We start from the raw sequence: 25,463 nt of genomic DNA, 5'->3' as shown, positions 1-25,463 counted from the left end.
AAACATCAAAAAACTATCTAAGTACTTAAGAATATTTTGAGAGTCTAACTGTACCTACATGGTAACTTGCAAGCAGTCCCTTAGGAGAAACTGACAGACTGAATCGCTGTGTATAGAAATCTGAAATTGGTTCAAATTCTTGTTCTCTGTTTACCTAAACCCTCATACCCTACTCATAAATAATTCTTAGAAACTTTAATTATTAAACCCGTTGGGTTTTATAATCGCTGAGTCGCGGAAAAAAAGAGAATATACTTAATTGATTTAATATTAAGTAACAATGCAGTAAGCCAACAGCGGCGTACGAAAGTGCACAAATTAAAACGCAATTGTTAATTAGTACAAGTAGATACCTTATCGTCAAAACTTCCCCATCACTACGCCCTCCGCCCACCGAACCTCCCTCGGTTTCAGTCACTCTGGCCGGGCGCTGCCGTACGGACACTTTTAGCCGCCATTTCGCGTTGCAACGCCATTACTATTCAACTCTTGTTTATATTTCAAATTTTATCGACAACTACTTCACACTAGCAACTTATAATTAAAAAGCGGTAAGATTTTTTGTATATTTATACATTTTTCTGGCTATATAATGCTTGGTTCTAACCTTTTCTGGTATAGGGAGGGAGGACGCTTCCTCAAGGACGTCTTTCTTTCAGTGACTGCGTAAATTGTAAATATTACGCAGATACGGGCTTCCTCATTGTTTTTGAGGCATCTTGTAATCTCTAAAGTAATCTCATTATTATGATATATCGTTTATTTTGGAAGGAAACTTTAATATCTATTATTAATTTTAATTTAGTAGGTATTATTTTATTATATTTAAAGTGCTTATTAGGTAGACGTATATAAACGTAAAAATAAACGTACATAGGTGAGTAGGGTATAAAATACTGAATACAATAATGTTATAAATTATAATTATATAGAGGTTTAAATTTTCACATTCATTTCTGTGGACAGTAATATATAATCATTCTCCTAAGCTTTCTTCACGGATGTAGGTAGCTCTAATTTTTAGTAATTTCATATATTATGATATTTTCACAAAAATATGTGACGATCTACGAATATTCATGCAAATAATAAGATAACATATTTTTTTATTCAATGGATATAATAAGTTATACGCATTATAAAATACTCTCACGTACCTACTTACCTAACTCATTTATTCAAGCTCTACATTAACCTCCTTTAGTAAAACGTACTAAGGTACTTAAATATTGTAGTAAACTCTATGTAAAATTGATTGATACTTATATTTGTGTTTCAATTGATTATGTAACTATGCACAAATTAAACAATGCGTAGAACAAAATAAAATCTTTGCATATTTAACCTACCACTAAAAATTAATATTTACATTTTACACAAACCATCACCGTCCAAGTGATTTGTAATTTACATAATTAATTATACACTGTTACTGCCGGCCGTTAGTTAACTGAGTAAAATTTTCCTTCCGGAAAAACACAAGATAAGGTCATTGTATATTGGTTTCTCACATAAAATTGTTATCTGCATGTCGTAATATAAGTAAATAGATAAAAGTCTAGCGGATAGGAAAATAAATATTACAATCAATAAAATTTTTGGTAGGTGAATAGAGCCAAAAATATTATTTCTAATTTCTTTGTCTGTGCGTAGTGTTCATTTTTAAATGCTGAAGGACGCCTTTAACTATATAATGGTACTTCCAGAACCTTCCGCATACGTATTATTTTCGACTCTTGTCTACTAGGTAGGTTCGGTTTAAAGACATTTATTTCTCAATAAAGAACACAATAGTTCACTTATGTATCGAGAATTACATCGAGAGTTTACATTAAGTTAATTACTTAAATTAATGGTAGGTTATGTCGATAAATAAACTACTATCGTATTATATTTTATTAATAGTTCCGTGTAAATATGTTTTTAGTTGCAAAATTAAACTTATGTAGGTATAAAAGAATTAAAATTATTATTAAATATAATAAAATAGTGTATGAAAACATTTATTGGTTGTTCCGTGTAAATACGTTTAGTGTTACCTACGGTAGCTGAAATTGCAAATTAAAGGCTTAAGTAGGTACCTAATCATTTATTTAAAAAAAATTACTCAAATATGAAAATAATCTAGTTAAACCGTATATAGAGTTTTATAAGTCGTGTTTAGTGTTGAGAATTTTGCATTTCTGACCCAGTGCAAATATTTAATTATTTGCGGTTTCCCTTGATGTCAACGTTTCATGACACGCCCACCCGCGATCATCGAACTCAAGAAATCGGGTCATGCTCGCTCAGTTTATACATAGAAATACATAATTTACTTTCCAGATACCCTTTCAACTTCTTAAGTCAATAACGTGTAATAGAAATACTATTTCTAAACTGTTCTAGCTCAATATTGTATAAAAATAAGTAAGTATATAATATACGCGTAATTATTTCGTAACTGCGATTAAAAAAATTTATAAGTACCAATTTTGAAAAATTTAATCGCACAAACCTCTTTTTACAATCTACCTAATTTCTCAATTATGTAATTCTGATTTACATGACCACGCTCGAAAATTATTACGTACTAGCTGATGCGCGCGACTTCGTCCGCGAGGGTTTGGATTTTTAAAAACCCTGTGGTAACTCTTTGATTTTCCGGGATAAAAGGAGCATATGTCACTCTCAAGGTGCCCATGCAAAAAATCATGTCGATCCGTTGCTCCGTTGCGACGACGTGATTGAAGGACAATTAACCAACAAATAAACACACTGTTGCATTCATAATATTATGGGTAGTGATATAAGTGAGTAAATTTCGCAAAACACAATATTTTGGAGGGAATTAGTAATACTTTCAGTGATTGTCTGTCTAAGAAATACAACCCTCGTCCACTCTGATAAAGCTCAATTTCATAGTTGAGTATTTTATGGTTGATATTTTATTCTGGGCGTTGATAAGACAAAAATAGTACCTACCTAAATAAAAATGTCTCCTTTTCTCTATAAATTGGCATCTTTTATCCGAACGACATAATAATATTATACCTAAGTACATATTTTATCGGAGTGAAATCTTTCGCCCCAATTTTCTCGCCAGAGTCGTAAAATGAACTGTCCTATTTATTATGAGTGCTTTTGTTACGATAAAAGACAAAAATTTCAAGATTTGTATTTTAATATCACACACACACAATCCATACTAATATTATAAATGCGAAAGTGTGTCTGTCTGTCTGTCTGTCTGTCTGTCTGTCTGTCCGTCTGTCTGTCTGTCTGTCTGCTAGCCTTTCACGGCCCATCCGTTCAACCGATTTTGACAAAATTTGGTATAGCGATAGCTTCCATCCCGGGGAAGGACATAGGCTAGGACTTTTTATCGCGGAAAATCAAAGAGTTCCCACGGGATTTTTAAAAGCCTAAACCCACGCGGACGGAGTCGCGGGCATCATCTAGAAGTACATAAAATAGTTACTACTAAGTGGGTTAAGGTCTAACATGTTTGATAATTACCATACTTAAATAGTGCAAATTAGTTGGCCCATACGTTATAAGTACATACCTTATTATATAAACCATGACCTCCGACAACTTGCAATAAATAGTTCATAGAGATTAATTTTACAATCATAATAAAAAGTTCATTGAAGATTAGATATTTGTTTAAAATTTTAATAGTTTGGATTGGATTCACCGCCTTTAGCGTACAGTACGCCGCCGATAGTAATGTAGGTACATCGGCCTTTAGAATGACGTTTCGGCTTTGTAGAGCGTTGTCTCTGTCACTTATACTTAGATATATGATATTTTGTCCGTCTCAACGACAGGGACAACGCTCTGCAGATCTACTATCTCCTATCTAAAGGTGGATGTACATTACTTTCGGCCGCGTACTGTACTTGGTTTTAACTTTTCAGTAACAAATTCAATTAAAATAAATCTCATTATCCGACTCGGAGATGTCACGTGTTAAAGCTACTTTGTTACTTCTATGTAAAGTGCTGGTACGTGTTTCGCAACTTTGCTGCATAAGTACTTATGTATTACTTTTAGGGTTCCGTAGTAAACAAGGAACCCTTAAATACTTTCACCATGTCTGTCTCTGTCCGTCCATCCATCCGCGACTTGTTCAGGGACTATAAGTCTATAAATTAAAAAACATAATATGTATATAATTACTCTTTCTATTCAATAAATATAAAAATAAAATAACAATAAACTAAAGGGTGTCCAAAAACGTAGCGAAGCCTCTACGAGTACGTAGCCAGGCTACGTATTCGTAGAGACTCTGTGGTAGCCTCTAATGTAGGTACACCGTTTAGCCTATAGGTCGTAGCCTCTACCGCGACGCGACGTAGAGGCTTCGCTTGTCACACATTGTCGTGAATTGGAATAAAAGATGGAAACACCCTCAAAGTTGATGAAAATCATTCTCTAAACCTACTTACTTAATTTTTATTATTTGGTGTGTTTCCCACAATCTGACCTGAATAGAACTGATACAAATAAGGTTAAAAGGTCCGAGGGAATGGGGACTTCCTTGAGTTTAATTTTTTTTTAATAATCACTCGTCACTCGTCGTTTTTAGTGTTCCGTTAAGGAGCCCTTATATTATAATATTATAGTATCACTTCGTTGTCTGTCTGTCTATCTGTCCATTATTATAATATACTCTTGACGTTAATACCTACTATAGTTATGACATGCGTTTTGTTTGAGTAAAAGGTGAATGCACTTCACCAGCAAGATGTCTTGATTTAAATTGTCGGACTTGAATCCACGTTTCTTTGTATTCACTTATATCAGTGTATTCCAACATTGTTTTCACCATCTTAAATTGTAAACCATTTCACTATAAGTATCAATGGTAAAAGGGAGGTACTAAATAATATAAGAACCAACTGACGCAGCGCAAAGCAAGCCGGAGCAAGTCAGCCTATAGTAGATTAATTAGTATAAGAATAAAAAATGTTTAAAAGTTGATTAGGTAAATAGATTCCATGGTTTTATATTAATCAGTGATAAATATGATGAATTTATGATTAGTAATAAGCTAAGCTGATTCCGAACTCCGTCGTTTTATAACATAGTGTTCTTTTGTTTCAGATTTTTTCCTCACCCGTTATTCCCAAAAAAAATCCCCAGTGATAAGTGAAAGAATAAACGCAACAATGATAGACGATAATTGAACTAAAACCCTTTCATTTTCGTTATTAATAAAAACAAATAAAGTGCATCAATATGAAGCTAGGCCAACAAAATTGTTGAGAGCTAAAAAGCTCGGAAAACTTCGTTCAGGCTTTCAATGCTAAATTACAGACTGGTTTCAACCCATTTTCTGAAGCAGCCGTAAATTTACAGAGACTGTGTAATATAGAGACTGTGCCGTACCAACATGTGCCGGGATCGAGATATGTCGGTGGAAAGAAGCGACATCATCAAATAAGCTCGGAAAAGCCTTTTCTAGTTTAGTGTTTCCGTCAAAACGGCGCGCGTTTATGCCCCACCGTTTCGTTTTGTTTCTTTCAATTTGTTTTATATCAAAGGTTAAACAATAGCCCGGTTATTTGTTATCGGTTGCGGTCTCTAGAGGGTCTCGGAGAGGTTCGGGACCCAGTAATACCCTGGCCAATCAGAGCCGGCACAACATTTCCCGATTCTTGGACTCTTTAGTGGACGCTGCGAGATATTGCATTGTAAGTGTTTTATTTACCTACTAGTTACTACTTAAAAATAAGATACTAACAAGAAGATCTGTACTCGTAGTACAAGATTTTACGTCTCACCAAACGAAACCAAATTCGAGAGCCGAAATATTTCCGTGTTACTGTAAAATGGACTTAAACAGCCTTGAATTGAAGTCAAATATTCAATGCCACTGATTTTAATTTCGCAATGTTTCCGCTTGGAGCGCTGGCTGTAGAAGTGTAGACAAACTTGAGCTTTAAAACAAGGCATTTAAGATCCAGTTTACTGTAACGCGGAAGTATTTCGACTCTCGAATTTGGTTTGGTTTGGTGAGACGTAAAATCTTGTACTACGGGTACTGTAGTCCTGCTAAAACTGCGTATTCACTAAGTTCGCGTGCCAAACCTAAAGCAACCGCTTCAGTTGTATAACACTCAAAATCCACATGTGTAGTTGTGTGAGCCTGCTTTTAGAGCGTACAACGTAATATCGAAAGCGCGACGCGTCGAATGACGCGTCCAACTGGGCTTCTTGAATTTACAATAAGTATAAGGAATTGTATTAAACTTAAGGGGACTCAGTTCAGTGCTTTCTTCATACAAACGTATGAGGGAAATTACAACAATATTCGATATTGTAAGCACAAAACTAAGAATTATATCGATTTATCTCGTTATTATCTAGGTTTATTGATACATAAAACATTGAAAAAAATATTGATTTAAAAGTTACGAGGCTCAAAAGATTTCTATTTTAACACTAAATTAATGACAACTTTGGGCGTAAATAAATAAGATTAGGGATATGAAAATTCTAAAACAATTTATCATTAGACGTAGTTTATTTATTCATTAGTTGAAATAACTTTACTTTGCAAACATAAATTTAGCAGTTTTTTCCCAAAAATACTTTTCCTAAACCCTTTTCGCGCGCTTGATTTCGGTGAAAATCATCGTGCCTCTCAACTTTCTCATACAATGTCAAGTGAAAAGCAAACATGTTACCCACGTGCGCTGCCAATTTCGGTCGAGTGTCCTGCGTCACCTTAAGCGTTGAAAACACACACCTTCGGAGTCAGGCGAACGCATACTTGCGAGTTCAATATGTCGTATTAAGAGCGCACGTACGCGTAACTTGCGGTGTAATATGTCGCGGTACTTTACGTCCCGCGTTTTGTGTGGAGGCTTCACAGTCACACCCTCCACTAACCGACTCGATTCGATTTTCTAATCGATATAATGTGCTGTCTCTCGGAACGTAGTTGGTACGAGAACATACTAGATACGCAGCTTTATCGGTTGATATATCTAAGTTATTAATTTTACATTTAATTTTTCCGTTACACATTTTCTAAGAAATAAGGAGATCAATCTATAGGCAGGCAACAGATTTGCTAGAGAGTTTACCATCATATGAATGGCAAACTACTAGCATCGTAGGTACTATACAGTCAATCCATCTAATCTAGACGCAAGATTCTCGCAACATTCTGATACAAGATAACTAGAGCTATTGAAATAGAGTTTAAGTTAAAGATTTATTATAAGTATCGTCCATCATCAAACGATTTCATGATTCCATGCTCCAACGCACGTCAAGTATTGGAAACCATTATTTTCAGACACACGTTACGGCCGATCTCTTTTGGAAATTCGAAAATTTCCTTTCTTTAAAATCTGAAGCAAGCATGGTTCTATTGGGACTCCAGCAGGTACTTTTGAAAATTAATAGGCAGTGGGGTTTATTAGAGAGATAATATTTTGTAGTACTGCATAATATTTTATCGTAAAAACATTTTCCTGTACAAATATTACTTATTTATATTTTTAGCTTAATAAACGCTTCGCAGTGAAATGAGGTTACTGAAAAGGAAAATACCTCATTTAGTTTTTTGTACAACAAATATTCGTCAATTTTTGGCGATAAATATACGCTATCATACGCAATATTGTTATACTTACCTATCGCCAAAAATAGGTCACGATTGAACTTTCAGTAGCCTTGCTTAGTGTTTAGGTCATGTACAATATTGTGTAAGTGAGCTTAAGGTGATCGCATACCTACCAAAAGATGACCGACCAAAGCCGCAATAGGCGCAACGCTTTTTTTTAGGAAATAACTGTAACGGATTCAGCTGTATCGGGTGGATTGAAGAAATGCTGATAAGTCAAAAAAAACCCAGCAGTCAGTGCTAGCGTGCATTTATTTTTACGATGCACCCGATGCTGCTGTCACTTTTTTAGTATTTTATTTTTTAATACCGAAAATGGCGCTTCTTGCAGCTCTGGCGAGACCCTTGTTTGCGTAACGTCATTATATGGAGGCACTTGTCTTGCGTGACGCGTCTTATTATGACCAAGAGGCACTTGTCTTGCGTCATGTCATGACCAACAGGCCATTATCTTGCATCATCTCATGACAACGAGTTTTTCGTTATGTGATGTCATATATTATTATTATGTCAGTCTTGCGGCTATGTGCGATTTCCTTTACCTACCTAATATGTAGGTCGTGTAAAATATGTGAGTGAGCTTAATAAATATTGTGTAAACGATTTAGATAGGCCACGACTTTAGAGATTTCGCTTTAGACCAAGATTACACCAGTACATTGAAACTTTTTGCTATTCGACATCCATTCGAGCCACACTGAACATTCGCAATCAAAACATTACCATCTATTAGATGCCGCAGGCTTTATACCATCTACTCGTACCATAAACATTCGAAGGTAGGGTTGCCAACGGTTTTGATTGCTTATAAATAAATATTATAGTTTTTGTTTGATCCCTGGTTGAAGCCCAGACAAACGCTAGGAAAAAGAAGATTAGGCATTAATACTCTTAGGTTACCTACTTTATTTTTCATGATTGGCAACCCTATTTCAAGCGCAATATAATCGCAAAGAGTCGCAGGCGTCGAATGAAACGTAATTTTCAATACTGAAAATGTGAATGACATAATTTCATGAGCCACGCGGGTCTTATATGAATGCGACTAAATATCTGCATAATTTGTCTATGCATCATGAACGTTTAAGACGCTGATCCTCAAGTTATTCTCATTTTCTTTACTGAAGAGTGTATTTTTGTGGCTGCAACTATAAGCGCTAGTCACACAAAAAATCCTATCTGGCGCCAGTGTTTTTGATTTGTATAATGATAATTATAAGTTACATTAGCCCACACACCGCAATACGCATATATTTTTGTGCGTTTTATTTAAAATCTATATGTAACTGCTCCTTACGCCTAAGAAACAAGTTAAATTTGCACAACGAAACGCCTGGTACACGGTATTCTTCCACTTTTCACTATTCGTCATTTCTACCTCACCCATGCAAATAATTTGTGAAATCAACTTTCATATGCAAAGTGCGATGTTCTGTTTGTAGTAGGTAGTTAGTATAAAAATATAATATTATGTAGGTAGGCTCGGCCAGTGAACTATCCAATAAAGTCAGTTGTCTCCTAATGGTGGTTTGATTAACACCTACCTTTACATGGTGTCAGGTGTGGGGTGTGTGCTAGTAAAAGTGATGTGATACACTCGGAAGAAGTTAAAAATAATAAATAATGGCTAACGATAGTCGTGGGGAAGCCATTTGTGCGGCGATACAACAACCCGCACCATTGCGGCAAGAGGGCAACCTCGCCACTAATTGGAGAGAGTGGAAACATGCATTTGATTATTTCTTGATCGCCACGGGCAAGGAGACAGCAAGTATTAAAGAAAAATATGGGCTATTTATGCATTGTTTGGGCCAATATGGCCGAGAAATTCTTGAAGAACTCGATGTCTCGGAGCAAGAAAAAGATTACGAAACGTTATGTAAAAAGTATAGTGAGTACTGCGATCCAAAGAAAAACGTCAACTATGAAAGACATACTTTTTTCGAAACTTACCAGAACGAACATAATTTCGACAAATACTTGGGATTATTGAAAAAACTAAGTAAAAATTGTGAATTTGGATCTTTGAAAAGCAGTCTTATTTTAACGCAATTAATACGTGGGTTAAAAGATACGCAAATGAAAGAAAAATTACTAGCAAGATCGTCGATCACATTAGAAGAGGCCAGTACATGGTGTCGAGCGGCGGAGCGAGCAAGCAAGCAGGCGGCGGCGTGCGCGTCGCGCGGTCCCGCGGTCCCCGCCGCGCTCGAGCGGCTGCAGCGCGGCGCGCCGCGGCCCCGCAGGCCTCCCGCTGCTGGCGCCGGCCGGCCAGATCCCGCGGGCGGCGGGAGTGCAGGTTGGCGAGGCCGGCAGCGGAGCGCGGCAACATCTTCATATCGTTTCTTCAATGATAGTGTTTGTGAGAAGTGTAACTTGCGCCATAGTAAGAATATACGGTGCCCCGGGTTTTCAGGAAAGTGTTTTAGGTGTAATATGGTAGGTCACAGAGCACGATTTTGTACCGTAAAGTTTACGCGGGAGGTCGTCGAGGAGCCCGACTTTGAAGAGGAGCGATGGGAAGATGAGTGCAGCGAGAACGGTGAGCTACTTATGTCAAATATTTCTATCGAAGCTTCGAATAAAATGTGCGATTCATGGTGCGAGACTATAGAAGTGGACGGGGTTTGTGTACAATTTAAATTAGACAGTGGCGCGGAAGCATCCGTGATGTCTTTGAGTTCCTATGAAAAAGCCGGATTCGATAAAATAAAACTAATTAAGTGCAATACTGTTTTACGTGAAATTAGCAAAAATAAGTTGCCTGTAATTGGATATTTTAATGGATTATTAAAATTTAAAGAACAAGTTTGCAATGAAAAAATTTATGTTTTAAATAATAACTGTAATAATTTATTAGGTTTGAAGGCATGTATAACTCTAAAATTAATTGCACGATTGAATCAAGTGTCTCTTGACCTCAAAAAGTATGAGTCAATATTTGAAGGAATAGGTTGTTTACCTACGGTGTGTAAAATAGTTGTCGACAAAACAGTATTGCCCGTTGTAAGTGCCTCGCGGAAAATACCAATGAAAATGCGGCCTCGTTTAAAAGAGGAATTGGAGAATATGGTCAAATTAAATATTATAAAAAAGGAAGATGAGCCCACGGATTGGGTCTCTAATATTGTTATTGTAGAAAAACCGGATAAAAAACTTCGCCTCTGTTTAGATCCGCGAAATTTAAACCAAGCCATTAAACGTAGCCATTTTCAGTTACCCACTCTAGACGAAATGGCGAGTAATCTGTCCGGAGCGAAATACTTTTCAAAATGCGATGCGAAAAACGGGTTTTGGATGATAAGACTAGACGAAAGTAGTTCTAAATTATGTACTTTTTCAACGCCATATGGAAGATATAGATTTTTACGAATGCCATTTGGAATTAACTGTGCTCCAGAGATATTCCATAACGAAATGGATAAGATATTTAAAATGGAAGGTGTCGAAGTATTCATAGATGACATTCTAATATGGGGGCGGACCAAAGAAGAGCACGATATCAGGTTAAAAGAAGTTATGAAAAGAGCAGTAAATAGCGGTATTAAATTCAATAAAAATAAATGTGTGTTTAGTGCTAGCCAGGTTACTTTTTTGGGTCATATTTTCAGCTCAAAAGGCATTTCACCCGATAAAAACAGGATAAGTGCTATAGAAAATATGCAAAAACCGGCTGACAAAAAAGGTTTGGAGCGGTTTTTAGGGGTCACCAATTATTTGTCCAGATTTATACCAAGGTACTCGGAATTATCCGCACCTTTGCGCGAGTTGCTAGGTCAGAATAATAATTTTGAGTGGTCGGACTACCACGACCGGGCATTTAATTTATTAAAGGCAAAAATTAGTAGTGCGCCAGTGCTAAAATACTATAACCCCGAGGAAGCCGTCACCGTGTCGGTGGACGCGAGCGCGCGCGGGCTGGGCGCGTGCCTGCTGCAAGGCGGCCGGCCGGTGGCGTACGCGGCACGCACGCTCACCGCCACGGAGCAGCGCTGGGCGCAGATCGAGAAGGAATTACTTGCAATCGTCTTTGGATGCACGCGCTTCCACCAGTACATTTATGGCCATGATAACGTTACTGTTGAAAGTGACCATAAGCCACTCGAGGCCATATTTAAAAAATCATTAAATGAGGCACCGGCTCGCTTACAAAGAATGCTATTGAAATTGCAACAGTATTGTATCAAAATTCAGTATAAACCTGGTAAAATGTTATTTATAGCTGACACATTATCCCGGGCGGCGACAGAACAGGGAACCGATGAAGATGTTTGCAAAGAGGTTATGATACATTTAAATACTTTGTATGACAATGTAGAAGCCACACCAGAGATGTTAAACAAGATAAGAGAAGAAACTGGAAAAGATGGGACTTTAACGGCGGTCGGATTATACTACAAAAATGGTTGGCCGGATAATAAGAGGGATACGGATATTGCGGTGCGACAGTACTGGATGGTTCGTAGTGAGCTTCATCGGGTAAAGGGAATTCTTTTCAGGAATAATCGGGTTGTGATCCCGACTTCGCTTCGAAAAGACATGCTCAAGCGTATTCACGAGGGCCACATGGGGGTAGAGAAATGTCAGCGTCGTGCGCGTGACGTCATGTGGTGGCCCGGGATGAGCACGGACATCCAGCACACGGTACAGGCCTGCGACACGTGCCAGCGCCACCGCGCGGCCAACCCCCGCGAGCCGCTGCAGCCGCATCCCGTGCCGGATCTACCGTGGGAAGTACTAGCGGCAGACATATTTGAATTGAGAGATAAATACTATTTAGTTGTAGTAGATTACTATTCTAAATTTGTCGAAGTTCTGGCGCTACCTAATATGATGAGTTCGAGTGTTATTAATGTTTTGAAAGATATATTTAGTAGATTTGGAATTCCGTCAATTTTGAAAACCGATAACGCCGGCCAATTTTCCTCGGAACAATTCAAATCTTTTACCAATACTTGGGGTTTCACACATGTTACGAGTTCACCGTTATATCCCCGGTCTAACGGTCTCGCTGAACGGAACGTACGAACTATAAAAGATCTCATGCGCAAGTCATATGAAAGTGGAGAAGACTGGAAACTCGCACTACTTAATTTTCGAAATACACCACTTTCTGGAGAAAAGTGGTCACCGGCACAGTTATTAATGAGTCGTCGATTAAACACTCGTTTACCTTCTAGCACTTCTCAGCTAAAACCTAAAGCAGTGAGCCCGCAAGCAATGCTCGATAAACGCTCACAAAGGATAGCCCAGTATAAATCGTATTACGACAGAGGAACCAAAAATTTAATTCCATTATCTGAAAATGAGCCAGTCAGAATGAGACAAAATAATGAATGGGTCAAGTCTCGTGTTTTACGTCCGGCTCAAGGAAACCGATCTTATTGGGTACAAACTGAAAATGGTGCTGTTTACAGGCGTAATCGACAACATATAATGAAAGTACCAAGCCAAGGCAATGTTGCTAATCATACAAACATGTCTTCTGGTATCGATTGGGACCATTTAAATTCAGGGTCAACGGGCAGTACCAATACAGAAACAGAAAAAGGGCCGCAAACGGCACGGCCACCGCAACTATCGCACGCACCTAAAGTAACAAGTAGCGGTCGAATTGTGCGTCCGCCGGCTCGATTTGATGAGGAATTCGATTATTAGTTATTTACGAAACCTGTTCAATGCTTCTATTTTATTTCATGATATTATATTACTACTTATTAATTGTTAAGCTAAATTTAGATAAAATTAATGTCACTTATAGGTATTATAAAAATATCTCAATAAGTGTTATAATAATATAATGTATTCATTATAATAAGCATGCCTAAACAATTATATAGGTATAGATAGGTATTCTAAAATTGGAAGGGAGATAATAAGGTATATCAATAATAATTTTATAATTTACAATGCAATTGAAATGAACTAACAGCTTTAATAATATTATGAATGTATATTATGTCTAGGATATCAAATGTATTTCATACTTGTTCTATAAGGAGGGAGATGTAGTAGGTAGTTAGTATAAAAATATAATATTATGTAGGTAGGCTCGGCCAGTGAACTATCCAATAAAGTCAGTTGTCTCCTAATGGTGGTTTGATTAACACCTACCTTTACACTGTTAAACTACGATGAGCTTAAATATGCATTGGGTAGCTAAATAAATCCCTTAAAAAAAACATACAGTCGAATTGAGAACCTCCTCCTTTTTTTGAAGTCGGTTAAAAACTAGCTACCCATTGGCAGTTTTTCTAGCGCTGCAGATATTTTTGGTATTTTTTTTCATCCAAGTGAACCGCGTGCTCGCTATATTTTATGTTTGAAATATCAAAGGCACGGCCCCGGTATGGAATTCCGGTGTGACTAGTATGCGATCTGGCTACATCTTTCAGTACACTAATACATTGGCATCCACATGTTAGGGTTACGGGCACGATTCTGAGTGCTCGAGCCAGCGTCGGGTTGTAATATCTGGCCTCGGGTGGCGTGCGCAGTGCTGTGAGCGGAGCGAGGGCGAGAAGGAGAGAGAAGATATGGCGGCGCCCGAATGCGAGCGGGAGGCACGCAAGCGACGCGAGCGGCGGGACTCCGGCTGCGCGCATGAACGTAAGGAGCGCAGACCGCACAGTGAGGAGCGGCCGCCCCCACCGCCGCCACCGCCTCCACTACATGACTATAATCGACTTGAGGTTTGTATTTCCAAATAATCCACAGTAGGTACAAGAAAATAACGCGTCACGAAAGTTGAACATAGAGGTGTAGGGTAAAAGCTATGCGCTTGTCTTTCTTTCACGTTAAATCTAAGATGGTAAAATTAATTTTTAGCAGGTTTTGCATCGCAATCATTATTTTTCACTTTATTGCACTTTCAGTAAAATTACTATTTTACCACATTACTAACGATTCTTTTAAAATTATTGAAAAGTTAAATTTGTTTTTAATGTATTTGTGTTGTGACAAACAAAATGTTTTACATAAAAACTAAGGCACAGCACGGTAGCGGCCCATCCTTGTTACGCACTATGCAAGGTCAAGCATAAACTGTGTTAATAAATTCACGGTATTTTGGTTCTCAGTCGGAACGTCGAGCGGAGCGACTGTCTCGCGCTCGGCGGCCGCAACACGGCGGCAAGAGACGCCGCGCGCCCGCAAGATTGCCGCGACAACCTAAAGAGAACGACTACAGCGCTTACATCGACGACGTGCGCAGTAGCACTCCGCCGCACTTCGAATATGTCGTGCAGCGGAAACCTGAAGGTTGGTTTAAATTTTTCGTTCTCATTCTATACCTACAATGAAGTACAACGAACATTTTGTAGAACAACATGGCGGTGTATTGACTGATTCGAATAAAGATGGAATTTTTTTTAAATAGGACCAACACAAAATAATTGTCGTCAGACCCATGATAATTGAGAAAATTAATAAAGTTCCGGTTGGTATTGTGAAAGGGCTCAAACGTATACTTATTGCACATTATTATCTTAGTATGCGAGGAGACGGAACGCTCCTGCGTGGAAAGCAGCACTCGGCACGAGGAAGCGGAGCGCGCGCGCCGCGGGGAGCGCAACGAGCCGCAGCGCCGCGCGCAGCCGAGCCCCGACCGGCGCCTCGAGAAGATCACCAAAAAGGTAAACTATCAGAGTATTATTATTTCTATAAGGACTAAGGTCTCGTTCAATGAGACGCGGAACGTTGCGCGGTGCGTCATGCTGTTATTCCATTTACGGAGAAGCTGGTGGCGGCACCTGAAGCGATGCTTGCAGCGTCACACTTGTAACTTCGCATCACAACCACTCTAATCTGCATGCTGAAACTTATGTGAAACGCACCATAAGTGGAACGCACCACAACCACTCCGCCCCGCATTCAGCTTTGCTGAATACACGTCTGTATGAACGCTCTCTTAAAAAATCATGATTTCATGTAGCCGTGCCACACTACGCACACGCCGCACAACGCCCCGCGTCTCTCTGAACGAAGCTTAAGATTGAATGCAAAGAGCCGAAGCGTTCATCTGTGGAAGGCAGCGCTCGACACGACTCGACAGTAAAAATTTATACCAGAAACCCATAGCCTATAAATATAATTTTGAATAATTTTAGATAAAGACAAAGTTTCAAGGGACACATTAAATAAGTATGACGGGTCGGTAAGAAAAAATTCTTCGAAACAGTCATGCGAGAAAGCATAGGTATGCTATTTCAGATACATACTTAGTTTGAGTTATATAATCACTTATCAGAGAATCAGAATAGATAAGAGATCACGGTCATCGATCAAAGAAGTCACTGTCTTGCCCTTGACCTTAGCACGTGAGTTGTGGTAACAAATCGATGTTCAAGTAACGTATCGAGTAGGTAACTTAACCAACCCTTATCGATTAGGTACATAATTTCTCTGCTTCAGTTATTTTCCATATTCCAACCTAATATACCTAACTCGATTAACATCAGTTAGTTTAATACCTACGATTACCGGACTAATCACACAAATATAGACAGACACAAAATAGGTACTTAGTCGTCTGGCTGGCCTATACCTATTTTAGAATTAAACTATTTTTGCTTAGGCCAAACTAAGTTATAAGTATATTTTTATCTTTGACAGACCGAACCTTCGGTTTAGGTTTTTCAACTTTGACCGACCGAATCTTCGGTCAAAGGTGACCGAACCTTCGATTTCCCGAAGAACTCCGGCCACCACCACTTCAGTGTCGGCCGATACTTCGGTCCATTTTAAAAATCGACCTAAAAACGTAGATTTTTATTCGAATGATTAATAGAAATCGTGTATCGTTTTTAGAAATAATCAACTATAAATAAACATTTATTTTATTTCAGAAAAAAAACACTCTTTTATTTCAGATCAACGTTCTAAAGAAAAACATCGCAAAATACGAAAGCGATTTCGAATCCCAAAATGGCACTCCGATTACCCAAGGCGATCGCATGACTGACGTCCAACTGGTCCGGATGTACGAAGCTATTCGACACTTGCAGACAGAAAAGCGATGCATTAAAGCGGACCCCGTCGAATATGCGCTCAAAGTTCAAGCGGCGAAGCTACAGAAGGAAAGAGATGATAAGCTGGATGCAGCGCTGAAGAGTGATAAACCGATGGCTGAAGTTGTGAAGGACATTGAAGAGGTTTATATAACTTTTTTCTTATCCTGTTACTAAAGTGTTAGGGGACCGTAGGAAGAAGAAAACTTTATTGCACACTAAAAACCCCTACCTAATAAAGAAAATATCCCCCTTATTGCTACCAGCAATTTCTAACAAGCAACATTTTGAGGAAAGGTCTTAAACAGAGTTGTGATGGGACAAAATGTGATGAAAGGTGAAGGTGTGGTGAAGGGGGAAGAATTCATTTCATATGTAAACACTGCTACTGCGTGCATGCTTGTATATTTGTGGTGCTCTGGAGCGCTATCGCTCAAGCCCCGTTCTAATTGGCTGATCGTCACGCCTGAATGCTTTGCAACACACCTCAATACAGTAGTTCGCTTAAATATTGGTATCGAACCTTGATCAAAATACCGAGAACAGGCGTCTTGCTTTTAAAAGTATTTAATTTAATGGAAAAGATTAGGTACACAACGAACATCCAACGAACTTGAAAAAAATTATAATCGGCAATTAGTCAGATTTGTAGAGTGTCGTTTCCAAAGACTTCTATGTAGTCTATCTTTCTTCTCAGATACTGTACTTATACGTTTTCAGTGGGTAGATGGTTGCCGCCAAGCGACGGGCCGAGCGAGCATACCAGAATCAAACTGGACACCAGCGCAACTAGCAGCTGAGAAATCTTGCGTACAAAGGGCTCTATTACGGCTTGAGGCAGCTCGTGGAAGACCTCCAGCACACTCCGCCGATCGCGGTGCAGCCAGGCATCTGTATGAGCGGTACCGTGCTGTCAAGCGGGCTTTAGCTACCTTCAGACCTGACGCCGTAAGTATTCTAAGAAGTTATTACGCAGTAGCTGATGTTAATAACTGGTTCTAAGATGTATGATAAAGAGTACCTAACAGTTCAAAAAAAGAGACCGTATTACGTCAAATGACCTTTAGACCTGATATCGTAATATCCAATGCTATCTAATAGTTACCAATACTGATATAATATAGGTAATTAAATATCTACGATGTTTTGTGTAGATTCAATCAATCAATCAATCAATCAGCCTGTTAGCGTCCACTGCTGGACATAGGCCTTCCCAAGAGCACGCCACCACACACGATCCTCCCCCTTCCTCATCCACCCACTTCCCGCTATCTTCTTAAGGTCGTCAGTCCAGCGGGTTGGAGGTCGTCCCACACTGCGCTTGCTGATACGCGGTCTCTACTCCAAACCTATCAGAATACCAGTGTGTAGAATACCAGTTCCAAAAAACAGATGTCAAGCTTGCTTTGACGAATTTTGTTAGGTTTAAATACCTGTCACTGTTAGAAAATTTTGATGATGGCCATAATTTTATCATGTGAATATTTATTCTGGACATAGGCCTTCCTTAGCGAGCGGTAATGCATGCAGTCTATTACTTCATCCAGCTACTTGCCACCCTCTTTACACCGTGGTCTCCATCCAGGAACTTTCCAGTTTCAACGGGAATTGTTTCTAAGAAAACATAACCCGCCAACTGCCACTTCAACCGCCAACGGCGATGATTTTGGCTATGCCACTGATTTTGTTGCGGATTGTTCTACATCAGTTTTAGTGATGTACTTAAGTTTAGTGTACATTGAAGTGACATCACTAAAATTGTAGCCTTGAAATCTTTTGCAGATAATTGGCGGGACGAACGGCGAACTGGCGACCATCCACGAGCACGAGACAATGTTGTTCAACACCAGCGTGGACAGTTCCAGCGACTCACAGGAGAAGCCTTCCGACACTTCACAGGTAAAACGAATGAATTAAAATAATAGGGCTGTAGAAAGGGTGTGTGAGAGAGAGAGAGTTATTGAAAGTTAACTTCTGCCTCGTCAAGAAACCTACATAGGGTACAATATTACAATATATTCGCCGATTGCGTTGAGCCGATGTGTACAAGAAGTTATTAGGGGATGAAATTAAGTTAAAACAACTAAATTTGTTTTTAAAATATTTTTGGCACAGTAGAATCATTGGGTGAGACTTTCAAAAGAATGTAATGAATTGCTCTTCTTCTTCTTTATCTTAGCGTTATCCCATCGAGATGGGTCCGCATTTTCTCGCCCACGCCATTAAATTCATCGGAATTAATTTCTTGGCACCTAGAAAGAGTCCGCTTCTCTACGTATTTCACTCTGGGGGCTAGACTCGCCCGGTGCCCCATTAATTAGTAGGTACTATTACTAACCGACCTGACCAAGGCAAGACTGGGGTAAAGTCATGCAACAAGAGGCGGAAAAGTGCATTCTTTCGAGGTGCCGAGATATGTATTTCCGACTAACCTAAAATTAATTTGAAAATTATTTAGGCTTTATCACCTAAATAATTCTCAGGAAACCATAGAAACTCCCCTCCAGTCGCCCCCCACTCGCGAGGGTCAGGAGGAGATGCCGTCATCCACGTCGTCGGCTAAGTCCGCCACCACCAGCGAGGAGGCCACACCCTCCAATGAGGGACTGCATTGTTTGGGCTTGGAGGACCTCACACAAGCACTCTCTGAGGCCAAATTGCTTAAATGTGTAAGTTTTCTCATTATATTTTAAGTTTTTGACCGCCGATTTATATTGAATCAATTAAAGATCGAATTGATTTTTGTTTGTAATGGTTTTGGAAGTCTGTTTTTAAAATTATTATTATTTTCATCTCAATACAGCAATTTTAACAATTCAAGGTTTTTTTTTCGGGTGTGTTCTGAATTACCTACTTAGTACTTCCTGTCTGCTTGCTTTTCACGGCCCGGTCGTTTAACCAATTTTGACGGTACAGATATAAAGAGTTCCTAGTTCCCACGGGATTTAAAAACCTAAATTGCGGATTAAGTTGCGGGCATCATGTAGTGTAAAATAAATTATTTGAGTTTCTTCTCTTAAATTTACAGGTACTAAGACGCAGTATCAAGGAATACGAAGTGAACTTTGAGCTTCAAAACAGTAGGAAGGTGCAACGGGATGACAAGATCGGTCGAGAGGAGGAGTACAGACGTTACAAAACCGTAAAAGCAAGAATTAAACTTATTAACGCCCTTATCAATAAACAAAAGTCCACGGCTTGAATGACTAAATATTTTGTGCTATAATTACGCTACAAACATTTTTTTTTATAGTAAGGCCAGATTTTATTAACAACTAGCTTATGCTCGCGACTTCGTCCGCGTGGACTGCAAAATTTCAAATCCCTATTTCACCCCCTTAGGAGTTGAATTTTCAAAAATCCTTTCTTAGCGGATGCCTACGTCATAATAGCTATCTGCATGCCAAATTTCAGCCCGATCCGTCCAGTAGTTTGAGCTGTGCGTTGATAGATCAGTCAGTCAGTCAGTCAGTCAGTCAGTCAGTCAGTCAGTCAGTCAGTCAGTCATTCAGTCAGTCTGTCAGTCAGTCAGTCAGTCACCTTTTCCTTTTATATATATAGATAAGTGTGCACTTTTACATGATTTCTAATAATAAAACTGTCAAAAACTCACTTCTCAGTTTACCATTGTGATGGCCATTGAAATTTGAAACATCGGCTCTAAATTAAATTAAAAGATTAGAAATATAAAAAAGCTAAGTGATTTTAAAATATATAAATTAAGTATTAAGTAATATAAGGAATGAAAATTTAAAACATCTACGGCAATAACATAAAATTATGTACCTACCTTAATTAATTTTGTCATAATATAGAAAGAATATAAAATATTGTAATAATAATATGTAACTTACTTCGAGAATTTAAGTTCGCCTATAAATCGGACTAGAATTATTTCAAATAGCGAATCTGATTTACCTACCTACTAAGTTTGGTACCTAAGCGAGACAAAAATAGACCTACATAGCTACTTGTTTGATGATTTCAGATTGATTTCGGTATTTTCAAACTGATCAAAGACATCATAAATGCTCAAGTCAAGTCTTTCTAGACTAAACTACATTCGAGAAATAATCCAACACGAGGCAAAAAGATCTTATTATCTAGACTAAACTACATTCGAGAAATAATCCAACACGAGGCAAAAATATCTTATTATACGTTTTAAATTAAAGGATTAGATTAATAACGAGGATATGACAATTAGACGTTCCGTGTTAACCTGAAGGTGGGCACGCATCGGTCCGACAAATGTTGGACGAATGTTGATAGATTAGCGAACGTCAACGAAGACATATTATGTACTTTTACTTGTAGCCGTTTTAGAGAAGGGCAACAATGAACAAACATTGAATAAGGTCGTTAGATCGTTTGAGAATTATTAGTAGAATTTGGAAAACATTAAAACGGACAGATTTTAGTTTTAAAATAGTAATAATAATTATGTTAAATTAAACGTTTCTTCCCAGGGTTATGACTATTGAATAGAGCCCGTACATTTCTCAGAGAGAAAATTTAAATGTTATTACATAAGTAATTATGTCTAGTCATAAGTAAAATTACCTGTGATTTAAAAATTATCTTAATGATTCTTGTACGACAAGACTTTGTTCAGAATTATATTAATATTATATAATATTGTGTATTCTATTTTAATAATATTTCAGTTATTGTATAGTTAGTATTTTGTTTAACGTTGCCTGATAATTTATTTAGTCAAAATACATTAAGTATAACTATTGGGTACATCTATACCGCACCTACTTAGGTTTTTTTGAATTGATATGCTTGACATAAATAGTGACAAGTACAGTTCAAGTCAAAAGTTGGAAGATCGCTGAATCTCGTCGTTGGCATTCGTTAGACCAATGTGCTCACATCATTTAAATAAGTAGCACTTCAGAAAAAGATTTGCGGCGTAAATGTACCTACTTACCTTTGAGAAATATGGACGTTACATTTATTACGGATAATAAAAAGGTTTTTAACGTCCATTACCATAACATTATATTGACATTTATAATGATATTTTAAGAGTGATTTCACTTATGTACCTATTACTTATACTCTGGATTATTATTTAGAAATAGCCAATGTGAATTACGACAATTAAAAAGAAAAGCCGTTTTCATAAAAGCTACCTAATTGGAAATTTCTAAATAAATACCGGGGTGAAAACTTTCAGTTTTTCAGTGTACTTTGTTAAACACCACTAATAACTTTTAATTACTATAAAAATCTGCTTATTCAGAATCACGTTTAACTTTTACTTAGGTACTTTATTGCGATAATACGCCCTACTTCCATTGCGGCGTTATTATCGCAGCAGTGTGTAACTACATGACCATCCTAATACAAAATGTACTGAAAACAGATATCGCAATAACGCATGCGATATTATCGACCGATAATAACGCGGCTGTGTGGGGGAGCCTTTAATCGCGCAAGCATATTATTATAGTGTTTTCACACATTTATAATATTTTCAAAACAAAATAATAAAATATCTGATATAGCACATTTATAACGATAAGCATTTCCTGTATTCGCTCGTAATTTTTTATGGTAATTAAAAGGTAGTAGTGTATTATTATATTTACAATGCACCTATTTAATTATATTACAGTAGGCATAGGACTTGATGTACTTCGTAGAACATTAATTAACCTATACAATGACGAACTACCCTCAATTTGGCTTTGCCAAACAAACTTATCGATTTGAGGAAACAAACCTATGAAAAACACGAAAAACAGTGGTGTAATTATGTAAATAGGTATAGGTAGTTTATTTTTTAAATTATATTCGCGCGATAATGTCGGCATCACATCTACTTCCTACTAATTGTAGGTAGGTAGGTAAAATGCCTTGGATTTTCTGGACCCCTGGATACAAGCACTAGATAATGCTTTTGAGCTGGTAATATATTATTACCAGGTCAAAAGCATTATCTAGTGCTTGTATGTGGAAGACCTCCATATTACTCTGCTCCGAGATTTGAAGTCACATAGTTGGTGTTTTGAGCAGAGAAAGAGTAGTTAGGTATTTCTATGTAGTTTGTGGCTGAAAAACACGGTGGAATGCGAGGATTGAGTTGAGAAGCGGTGTGGAGTTTTATATGCTACGTTCAATGCTGGGCTTTAGCGTCTAAAGTTTAGCTTAGCTTAGCGCAGTGGTGAGTGCTGTGGTTTTATAAATGGGAGGTCTCGGGTTCGATCCCCGACAGGGAATTTTAATTTGGGAATTTATGATTTCTAAATTGTCTCTGGTTTGGCAAAGTCGTGCCGCCAAGCGATTTAGCGTTCCGGTACGATGCCACGTAGAAAACGATCAGGGGTAGGGGTTTAATGAAACCATATTATCCCTTTCAAGCTAGCCCGCTTAAATTTTAGAGTGTATCGTCACTTACCACCAGGTGAGATCGTAATCAAGGGCTAACTTATATCGGAATTTAACAAAAAGAAGTATGCGATAGTGGCGATGTTGATTGCTGGCGAGTGATGATTGCATCAATGTCTGCTCGGGGTTACCAATATATGAGGATCAGGGGTGACATGCAATCAATCTTATCAATATATCTTCCTCCCAGTTGGTGTTATGCCCAGCTGATCCGATCGTTGTTTCTTGGAACTTATATTATATATGATGAGAAAACTCTGTTAGCGAGACTGAGAATCCTGTGGCGACATCTAGTTTGTTCATTGTAAGTTACTTCGTCGCAGACTGCTATATCTGCTGTAAATACTTTCGTATGGATTTGAATTGCCGACCAGCCAATGTCCAATACTACTTAATGCAAAAGTGATGAAGACGATTTAAGAGTTAAACTACATATTATTAACTATCTATGCCTATTATTTCCCAAATATTCAACATCGAAATGTAGATTTTTCCGAGACATAGTTCCGATATATCGTCTGGTTGTTGCCGAGGATAATGTAAAATACTAAAATAATATATATTATGTACCTATATAATATTTACTGCAGTAAACTTAGTTATACAAAATACAATATGTAGCGTTTCATCAATTTTATTATTGGATGTTCAGAATAAAAACATTACCACCATATTTTGGTTATTATTATTTCTCCCTATAGAATATAACTTGGAATCCTTCTAGGGTTCTGTAGGACCAGAGCCGTCGAGGCAACAAGCTGAAAATCATCAAATACTAGGCCGGCCCGTTCATAATTGCGAACTAGGCGACGGCCTAGGGCGCTCGAGTTGGGGAAGCAGCAATGGTGACTGGCAAGGAATAAAGCATAATATACACTATAATATCATAGTTGATTCTGAGTTTTTTGTAATTTTTAGGGCTCCGTATCAAAATGCTAAAAGTGGAACCCTTATGGTGCGACTTTCTCCGTCCGTCCGTCCGCATGTCACAGTCCTTTATTTCAGTAACAATTAAAGCTATCGACATGAAATTTAAAATTATTTTTTGTTTAATTAAAAAGGTGGGAAATAACTATACCGAGTGGGGTATCATATGAAAAGGATTTACCGGTTCATTCTAAAATCGACTTATATTCATTTTTATGCGTAAGTAATTCATCGTGTTTTTGATTCATCGTGCAAAATGTCGAAAAAAATAACGTCCCTCCCCCCTTTTTTCTTTAGAAGAACCGGTTTGATCACAGTAAAAAAATAATTGGTAGGTAGGTCTACTAAACTTCTCAGTGAAATTCAATATGGGTTTCATTATCATTCATAATATTTCACAAGAAAAATTTATATACACGCTGAAATTTTGATGGTTGTTTTCCCGAAGCGAAATGATTTTGTCGTGGTATTACAATCGATTTATAAATATAAAAAAATATTAGAGTCAAAACTGTCAAATTTACAATCGAGAAAAACAAAAATCGAATGAGACCTCGAACCAATAGTGATACCGCGTGCGTGCAAGCTAGTTTATGTCATATCACTACGTGCGAGAGCTTATTTTGCTCTAAACTTTTTTACTTTATTGACAGCGCGGTTCAAGTGGATGTACCTACCTGCTATTCACGTTACTTCTAGGGCGTTACTATTTTAGATTATTTTTTTAACTATTTCAAAACAAAAACATTTTTATTTTTTAAGTTTAACTCAAAAGTTCGATAGTACTACTGAGGGCAAATCGTTCTGCCGCGGGAAGACAACCACTAAAATTTCACCATGTACCTATACTAATTATTAGGTACATCATTGTAATACCTATAATACACTAGCTGCCCTGGCGAACTTCGTTCCGCCTAACAGTCGATTCAAATTTTTCTCTCTGTAAGAACTATCCTCGTACTTCAAGGAATACCTATTATAAAAAAAGAATTAGCGAAATCGGTTCAGCTGTTCTCGAGATTTGCGATGAGCAACACATTTAGTGATTCATTTTTATATTATAGATTCATAACTATCAATACTGTCTATGTAATAAGTAAGTATCTAAGCCCACCCGTGCGAAGCCGGGGCGGGTCAACTAAGTAGACACTAGGTATTCCAACAGATAGACATTTCGAAAGAGCCTTTGTAGACATGCTCGTGAACTAAATCAAACATGATTAGTATTTTTATCAATATTTTTGTTAAGTATAACATATTTCCACAAATAGGTAGGATAGATAAGGTACAATAAAGGTTATTTTGTTTGAAGAGAGTTCAAAGAGAATACATAGTAGGTATGATTAAAACTGTGACATATAAGTGTTAGGGTGCCTCTACACTTATTCGGCCCGAGACATTTCGTGATCGGTTTAAGTTCGGCACAGTCCAGTCTCGTATCCTTGTACCCTTAGCAAAAGTTTGCACATAACGTTGCTAGTTTTCGAGTATCGAATCAGTATCTA

The 25,463-nt window shown here is 37.8% G+C and overlaps 1 protein-coding gene across 5 annotated transcripts; it reads left to right on the top strand.

Moving 5' to 3' along the window:
• The first annotated feature begins 408 nt into the window (after positions 1 to 408).
• Positions 409 to 23,703, top strand: LOC117982103 (protein FAM13A). Of its 5 annotated transcripts, none has more exons than XM_069498595.1 (11): positions 409 to 551; positions 5,092 to 5,681; positions 7,295 to 7,384; positions 14,122 to 14,316; positions 14,704 to 14,884; positions 15,116 to 15,258; positions 16,471 to 16,776; positions 17,353 to 17,580; positions 18,415 to 18,531; positions 19,116 to 19,301; positions 19,661 to 23,703. In XM_069498595.1, the coding sequence occupies exons 3-11, from the start codon at positions 7,361 to 7,363 to the stop codon at positions 19,832 to 19,834; spliced, it is 1,554 nt and encodes a 517-aa protein (XP_069354696.1). In that variant the 5' UTR covers positions 409 to 551; positions 5,092 to 5,681; positions 7,295 to 7,360; the 3' UTR covers positions 19,835 to 23,703. The 5 variants fall into 5 exon arrangements, with proteins under 5 accessions (XP_069354696.1, XP_069354695.1, XP_034824282.1 ...); XM_069498594.1 differs by having other exon boundaries at positions 14,050 to 14,316; positions 16,495 to 16,776; XM_034968391.2 differs by having other exon boundaries at positions 14,050 to 14,316.
• Positions 23,704 to 25,463: the final 1,760 nt, after the last annotated feature.

This window comes from Maniola hyperantus, chromosome 5 (genome assembly GCF_902806685.2).
Source record: "Maniola hyperantus chromosome 5, iAphHyp1.2, whole genome shotgun sequence".
NCBI classification, from domain to species: Eukaryota; Metazoa; Arthropoda; class Insecta; order Lepidoptera; family Nymphalidae; genus Maniola; species Maniola hyperantus.
The sequence above is the reverse complement of the archived record's forward strand: the minus strand, read 5'-3'. Positions and strand labels throughout refer to the sequence as shown.